The sequence below is a fragment of the Papio anubis genome, chromosome X, assembly GCF_008728515.1.
Source record: "Papio anubis isolate 15944 chromosome X, Panubis1.0, whole genome shotgun sequence".
Classification (NCBI taxonomy): Eukaryota; Metazoa; Chordata; class Mammalia; order Primates; family Cercopithecidae; genus Papio; species Papio anubis.
This window is the reverse complement of record NC_044996.1, coordinates 93,313,240-93,320,787: the sequence shown is the minus strand read 5'-3', so window position 1 is coordinate 93,320,787 and position 7,548 is coordinate 93,313,240. Positions and strand designations below refer to the sequence as shown.

Genomic DNA, 7,548 nt, shown 5'->3' with positions numbered 1-7,548 from the left:
GAAGGGGCAGAAATGGGATAGGGGAAGGAACAGAGGTGGAGGGAGGGAGGGTGAGGGAAGGGGCAGAAGCGGGGGGTGGGGGTTGAGGGAAGGGGCAGAAGTAGGGGGTGAGGGAAGGGACAGAGTTGGGGGATGGGGGGTCAGAAATAGGGAATGCGGGAAGGGACAGAAGCGGGGGGTGAGGGAAGAGGCAGAAGCGGGGGCGGGGGGAAGGGGCCGAAGCGGGGGATGGGGGAAGGGGCAGAAATGAGGGGTGGGGGAAGGGGGAGAAACGGGGGGTGGAGGAGTGGAGGAAGGGGGAGAAGCGGGGATGGAAGGGGCAGCAGTGGGGGATGGGAGAAGGAGCAGAAGCGGGGGTGGGGGAAGGGGCAGGAGCCGGGATGGGGGAAGGGGCAGAAGCGGGGGTGGTGGAAGGAGTTGAAGGAAATGGGGGAAGGGGCAGATTTTAAAAGTGCGTAGTTGCTGAGGGGAGGGGGGCGGGGGGAACGATAACGAGGCTCTCCCAATTTCATGTGAGCACATCCTGCTCAGCGCCTGCGTTTGTTTTTCGTCTCGTTTTTTGCTCTTCAGAACCACTGGTACTTTTCCCATTGGATAAAACGCTGAGAGGGTGAGGGAGAGGGGCTTCTTCCCCAGCTTTCCTCGCAGCCAATCGCCCTGCAGTTTCCCTCCCGTCGCTGGGGGAGTCAGCCCGTTGATTGGCGGGCCCGAGGGGAGCCAATCGGAAACTGATGATGTGTGGTGTTGGCAAGCAGATTGCGTGAGAGCGGGCAGGGGTCGCGGGAGCGCGAGCGCTGCCGCGGCGGCCGGCAGCCAATGGCCAGGCCGAGCGGATCCCTGCGTCAGGAGCGGGCGGGGCCTCGGCGATTGGCGCGGAGGGAGTAGAGCGGGCGCTGTGGGAGGGAACGCCAGAGCGAGGTGGTGAGGAGAGCTGGTTGCGTGAGTCTCCGCAGCTCCGCTTCCCGGTGCGACTAGCGGCAGCGACGCAGCTAAAAGCGAAGGGGCGAGTGCGAGTCCCTTGAGCTGTACGAGCGCGGTCGCCATGGACCGCCCAGATGAGGGGCCTCCGGCCAAGACCCGCCGCCTAAGCAGCTCCGAGTCTCCACAGCGCGACCCGCCCCCGCCGCCGCCGCCGCCGCCGCTCCTCCGACTGCCGCTGCCTCCACCCCAGCAGCGCCCGAGGCTCCAGGAGGAAACGGAGGCGGCACAGGTGCTGGCCGATATGAGGGGGGTGGGACTGGGCCCCGCGCTGCCCCCGCCGCCTCCCTATGTCATTCTCGAGGAGGGGGGGATCCGCGCATACTTCACGCTCGGTGCTGAGTGTCCCGGCTGGGATCCTACCATCGAGTCGGGGTATGGGGAGGCGCCCCCGCCCACGGAGAGCCTAGAAGCACTCCCCACTCCTGAGGCCTCCGGGGGGAGCCTGGAAATCGATTTTCAGGTTGTGCAGCCCAGCAGTTTTGGTGGAGAGGGGGCCCTAGAAACCTGTAGCGCAGTGGGGTGGGGGCCCCAGAGATTAATTGACCCAAAGAGCAAGGAAGAGGCGATCATCATAGTGGAGGATGAGGATGAGGATGAGCAGGAGAGTATGAGGAGCAGCAGGAGGCGGCGGCGGCGGAGGAGGAGGAAGCAGAGGAAGGTGAAGAGGGAAAGCAGACAGAGAAATGCCGAGAGGATGGAGAGCATCCTGCAGGCACTGGAGGATATTCAGCTGGATCTGGAGGCGGTGAACATCAAGGCAGGCAAGGCCTTCCTGCGTCTCAAGCGCAAGTTCATCCAGATGCGAAGACCCTTCCTGGAGCGCAGAGACCTTATCATCCAGCATATCCCAGGCTTCTGGGTCAAAGCAGTATCCTTCTAATTGATACTCCATGGGTCAGAAGCCCGTGACAGGAAAGGGGGAGGTGGGGGAGGGACAGAAAAGGTAAAGGGGGTGGAGGAGAGCCAGAGGTGGGCGTGAGCCCCCTATCGGAAGACGGATTAGACTGGGTGGAAGAGGGATGGAAGGAGGAGGGCAGAACAGCAGAGAAGCTGGACTGGAGATGATGAAGGGACGGGGAGGGGGGGACGCAGGGGACCGGGGGGGTGCAGGGGGGTATAAAAACTGGACCACAGATGGGAAAGGGGGAAGAGAAGGAACATACCATTAAAAAAGGATCACAGATGATAAAAAGGAGGAGGGCGGTAAAGGGGCACACAGCAAAAAAATTGGACTAGAGATGGTGAAAGGAGGAGGGGAGGGGCACGTAGAAGATCAACTGACTCAGAGACCTTGAAGAGGGAGGGGAACGGCACACAGCAGAGAAACTACCCAGAAAGGGTGCCTGAGCCATACAGGGCTCTGTAAATCTAGATCTCTGCTTAAGATACTAGGAGACCCCAATCCTGGCTGGAGTGCCTTGCATTGGAGGGAAACGGGCTAGAGAGGGGCTGGAGCCCCTGAAAGGTCAAGAGAGGGAGTGTCTAGGTATAGAGAAAAAAGAGTTAAATGAAGGAAAGGGGAGAGTAGATGGACACATACATACATGTAACAGGAACATAAATTTAACATTCTAATAGAATTATGTGGATACAGACCCTTAGCGCCCTCATACAAAACAGCACATGGTAAGAGGCCCTTAGCACCCAGGCATACAATGTCATTTAGACATAGGACCTCAGCTCCTAGACACAGTATTATGTGACCACAGGTCCTCAGCATGTAGACACATGGCATCACTTGACCATAAGCCATCAGAGCCATTCGCACATCATGTAGACATGGACCTTCAACACCCATACATACAACATCATGTGACCACAGGCCCTCAGCAGTCAGATACAGCATCACTTGGACGTGGGCCTTCAGCCCCCAGATGTGCATTTTGTGAACACAAGCCTTCAGCACCCAGAGACATATACCACATGCACATAGATTTTCAATACCCTGCAGGGCCACCTAACATAGAGGTTTATCATGGGAATGAGTATGGGTTATGTCCCATGACTCACTTGCTTCATACATACAACATAAACACAGAAGGAATCCTCCTGCTCCAGCCTCTCTCACTGTGCCCTCCCTGGCCTTCCCTCCCTCCCTTTCACGGAATAGTCAATCCTTGACCTAAACTGCTCCACTCATCAGTTCCTCAACCACCCCAGAATTTCAATTTTGATCAACCGTCGTGATGAAGACATTTTCCGCTACTTGACCAATCTGCAGGTCAGGCCAGAGAGACATTTTTTAGTAGGATCGGGCAACGAATCTGGTTATTGGAGGTGAGGGGAGGTGGGTGGGAAGGGCCATGGTGTGTGTGGGGGGAGACAGATTCCACCATCACCCCCACCTGGAGCAGGTACAGGATCTCAGACATATCTCCATGGGCTACAAAATGAAGCTGTACTTCCAAACAAACCCCTACTTTACAAACATGGTGATTGTCAAGGAGTTCCAGCGCAACCGCTCGGGTAAGAGGCAGTCCCAGAGTAAATCCATGTCCCCCCCAATCTGTCCTTGTTTTGTCCCATCTCCATAGCCTTCTTTGTCCCTAGGCCGGCTGGTGTCTCACTCAACTCCAATCCGCTGGCACCGGGGCCAGGAACCCCAGGCCCGCCGTCATGGGAACCAGGATGCGAGCCACAGCTTCTTCAGCTGGTTCTCAAACCATAGCCTCCCAGAGGCTGACAGGATTGCTGAGGTGGGGCCCTTCCTGGCATCACCAGAGAAGGCCTTGCTAGGCTTGTTCCTGGGTGCGTAGGGAATTAAGAGTAGGATCTGGAGCTTGTACTAATGGCTGTCTTATCTCTTCTCCCCTTTTTCAACAGATTATCAAGAATGATCTGTGGGTTAATCCTCTACGCTACTACCTGAGAGAAAGGGGCTCCAGGATAAAGAGAAAGAAGCAAGAAATGAAGAAACGGTAATGAGGGGTTTGGTGGCTGAGAGGTGGTTTGTTGGGGATGGGGCAAAAACTAGTGTAACACAGGATTTATGGAGCCAAAGGGACCTTTGAGATAATCCCAGTGGAATATGTTTTACAAGTGGGAAATCATGTCCAGAAATGGCTTGAGGTTACACAGTCAGGGGCAGAAGTGGGACTTTACCCACCCTAGCCCCATCCCTGGGATCCCTTATAGCCTACTGCTTCCCCTAGTTACTCTCCACCTTTGAGTGCTATGGGTACTCCTTCTCCCACCAACCCCATACTCAGCTACAGCCTTTCCTACAGTAAAACCAGGGGCAGATGTGAGGTGGTGATCATGGAAGACGCCCCTGACTATTATGCAGTGGAAGACATTTTCAGCGAGATCTCAGACATTGATGAGACAATTCATGACATCAAGATCTCTGACTTCATGGAGACCACTGACTACTTCGAGACCACTGACAATGAGATAACTGACATCAATGAGAACATCTGCGACAGCGAGAGCCCTGACCACAATGAGGTCCGCAACGAGACCACTGATAACAACGAGAGTGCTGATGACAACGAAACCACTGACAACAATGAGAGTGCAGATGACAACAATGAGAACCCTGAAGACAACAACAAGAACGCTGATGACAACGAAGAGAACCCTGACAACAACGAGCACACTTATGGCAACAACTTCTTCAACGGCGGCTTCTGGGGCAGCCATGGCAACAACCAGGATAGCAGCGACAGTGACAATGAAGCAGATGAGGCCAGTGATGATGAAGATAATGATGGCAATGAAGGTGACAATGAGGGCAGTGATGATGATGGCAATGAAGGTGACAATGAAGGCAGCGATGATGACGACAGAGACATTGAGTACTATGAGAAAGTTATTGAAGACTTTGACAGGGATCAGGATGACTACGAGGATGTGATAGAGATCATCTCAGACGAATCAGTGGAAGAAGAGGAGGGCATTGAGGAAGGTGAGCTAACCCCTGCCCCCAACCCTTGTCTTCCGTCTTCTTTTCTTTCAGAGCAAGCCTGGCCAAGGACAGGGTATCAAGGCATGAACACAATCTGCTTTCATGGAGGAAAGAAAAAGCATTCTGAGCAACTTTTTAAACAAAGGAAGTCCAGTGAACATTTAACTTAAAAATGTAACAAAACCCTAAAACATCTTTTTAGTTCCAGGTGATGGGTAGATGGTTGTAACATCGAAAGATGAAGAGTACACAGAGATAGGAGACAGTGGGTGGAAAACTAAAAAGGACACTTCACATCGAGGTGGGGGAGTGGCAAAACACAGTGCATTTCAGCACAGACTGTACCCAGCCTTGGCCTTTGGCGAATTCCCAGGCTTGTGCTGGGAGCAGAGCATGAAGTGAACAGTGTGCTCTCTGAGCCCAGAAAAGGGTGCAGCCAGTTCTACCTCAAGAGTTGGGGAAGGGGGGCGGGGGAGAGCTAGAGGAAGAAGGTGACATCTGAATTGGAGGCTGCATTCAGACTGAGGCGCATTATGGAGCATTCTCAGTGGAGTGGATCATGTGAACAAGGACTTGGAAGGGTGAAAATGCATGGTATGTTGGGCAGGGTTTCCAAAATTACGTCCTGAGGATCATTCACCAGATCCGAAAGCTGCTTCCCACAAAAGGTTTCAGTGGTCGTATATGTTGGACAAGTGCTACATATAATAATGCCCTCTTGTAGAGTCACATTAGCACCTTAAAGGCTCTGAGAACAACATCAGAATTATAAAGATGCTGAGAAGTACTCAGATGGGAGGTGGAAGGGGCAGGAAAATCAACCACTCTTGGGTTTTTTTTTTTTTGGCCATGGGGTCCCTGGCAAACTTCCATTGAGGGCAAGGCCAGGGCACTAAGGGAAGAGGTATTGAATGAATGTGGAGCCTCAATCTAGTCGTGTTCAGGTAGGAGAGGGAAACGGATTCTCAGTTCTCTTCCCCTCCCACCTGATGGCATCTCTTCTCTCAGAGAAGGGGAGGCAGAGCTGTCTGCCCAGCCCTAAGGGTGGGAGTGGGGGTGGGGAATTGGGTTGAAAAACACAGACTGGGGCCTGTTTGGATCAGGACTGGGGGAAAGGAGCAAGGAAGCTGCCTGGAGATGAATAGGTTTATTCAGCTGAGGTCGGAGCTCAGGAAGAGACACACATTGATGAGTACAAGGGGGGAGAAAAAGCTACTATCAGAGATGTATCAGTTTTGACTGGACGGAAGCAGGGAGCCCACACTGCCTACCTGCCTCCCTCCAACTCCCTCATTCTGTGGGCTTATGAGTATACCCACACACACTTTTGGCTGTTTGTTCCAAGCAGAGGCACTCGGCAAGTTGTCCCAGGCCCTACAAGCCCTGGGTATGGGCTCTGTTCCCTTTTAGAGTGACACCTATCTGCTCATCTAACTGTCTTCCTCCATTTCTCCTTCCTTGCTTCTCCCCTATGCAGGCATCGAGCAAGATGAAGACGTCTATCAGGAGGAAGTAAACTATGAGGGGGAAGGAAGTGAAGATGTCTGGGAAGAAGGGGAAGATTCAGACGACTCTGACCTGGAGGATGTGCTTCAGGTCCCAAACGGTTGGGCCAACCCGGGGAAGAGGGGGAAAACCGGATAAGGGTCTTGCCCTTTTGGGGATTACCTCTCTGTATCCCCTACCCCCTATCCCATTTGCCCTCCTCCTCAGCTAGGGCCACGCGGCCCCACATTGCACTTCTGGGGGGTGACCGACTTCGTACACGGGTTTAAAGTTTATTTTTATGGTTTAGTCATTGCAGAGTTCTTATTTTGGGGGGAGGGAAAGGGGGCTAGTCCCCTTCTTTTGGCCCTCCGCCCCCGCAGGCTTCTGTGTGCTGCTAACTGTATTTATTGTGATGCCTTGGTCAGGGCCCCTCTACCCACTTTCTCCCAGTCAGTTGTGGCCCCAGCCCCTCTCCCTGTGCTGTGTGGAGTGGACACCCTGACCCCCGAAGCGGGGAGGGTCGCTGTGGCCTTCGTCACAGCCGCGCAGTGCCCTTGTAGGCGCTGCTGCCACCCTCCTCTCCCAAGTTCTTTCTCCGTCCCTCTCCTCTTTGCGCCGCGCCGCTAGCCCGCCTCGGTGTCTATGCAAGGCCGCTTCGCCATTGCGGTATTCTTTGCGGTATTCTTGTTCCCCCTCCCCCAGAAGGCTTGCCTCTCCCCGTGGACCCTGTTAATCCCAATAAAATTCTGAGCAAGTTCAGAGTGCCCCTTCGAGTCTTTTGTTTCGCCTGGTGCCCCGGCCCCAGTGGTCAGTTTCCCCCAGGCCGACACGTAGCCGCCTGGCCTACGCAGTAGCCTGCAACATGTTAGTTGCGGGGGTTTGGCGGGTGGGGGGGCGAGCTCAGCCAGGCCGCAGAGGCGTTGCGTCAGACCAATGCGGATCATCCTGGCCAATGGCAGGGCGAAGCTGAGGAAGCCCCTCCTCCTCCTGGCGCCCGCAGCAGACCCAGCCAGGTAGCAAAGGGCTTCCCACGCCTTCCCCTCTGGCGCATGCGCATAGAGAAATCCTGCGCCCTAGAACATCGATTTATCAGTGATTCATCTTTTAATTTATAGTGCGTCAAACCTTTCCTCGGGCCTAGAGTGAGCGGGGCCTGGGGGAGCCAAAGGAAT

At 54.5% G+C, this 7,548-nt stretch overlaps 1 protein-coding gene across 3 annotated transcripts; it reads left to right on the top strand.

Annotated features, from left to right (window-relative positions):
* The first annotated feature begins 874 nt into the window (after positions 1–874).
* TSPYL2 (TSPY like 2) lies at positions 875–7,135 on the top strand. Of its 3 annotated transcripts, XM_003917748.4 has the most exons (7): positions 888–1,849; positions 3,125–3,202; positions 3,336–3,447; positions 3,532–3,677; positions 3,805–3,899; positions 4,209–4,888; positions 6,366–7,135. In XM_003917748.4, exons 1-7 carry the CDS (start codon positions 1,043–1,045, stop codon positions 6,530–6,532), a joined length of 2,085 nt encoding a protein of 694 aa, XP_003917797.2. In that variant the 5' UTR covers positions 888–1,042; the 3' UTR covers positions 6,533–7,135. The 3 variants fall into 3 exon arrangements, with proteins under 3 accessions (XP_021788431.1, XP_021788430.1, XP_003917797.2); XM_021932738.2 differs by lacking the exon at positions 6,366–7,135 and having other exon boundaries at positions 878–1,849; positions 4,209–6,209; XM_021932739.2 differs by lacking the exons at positions 3,336–3,447; positions 3,532–3,677; positions 6,366–7,135 and having other exon boundaries at positions 875–1,849; positions 4,209–6,209.
* The last annotated feature ends 413 nt before the right edge of the window (positions 7,136–7,548 follow it).

Bases quoted from the DNA above. Each gene is read 5' to 3' on its own strand.
- TSPYL2 (XM_021932738.2), top strand. From the start codon at position 1,043: ATGGACCGCCCAGATGAGGGGCCTCCGGCCAAGACCCGCCGCCTAAGC. The intron at 1,850-3,124 runs GTATCCTTCTAA...TCCACTCATCAG, and splicing joins CAGGCTTCTGGGTCAAAGCA to TTCCTCAACCACCCCAGAAT. The intron at 3,203-3,335 runs GTCAGGCCAGAG...CACCTGGAGCAG, and splicing joins GCTACTTGACCAATCTGCAG to GTACAGGATCTCAGACATAT.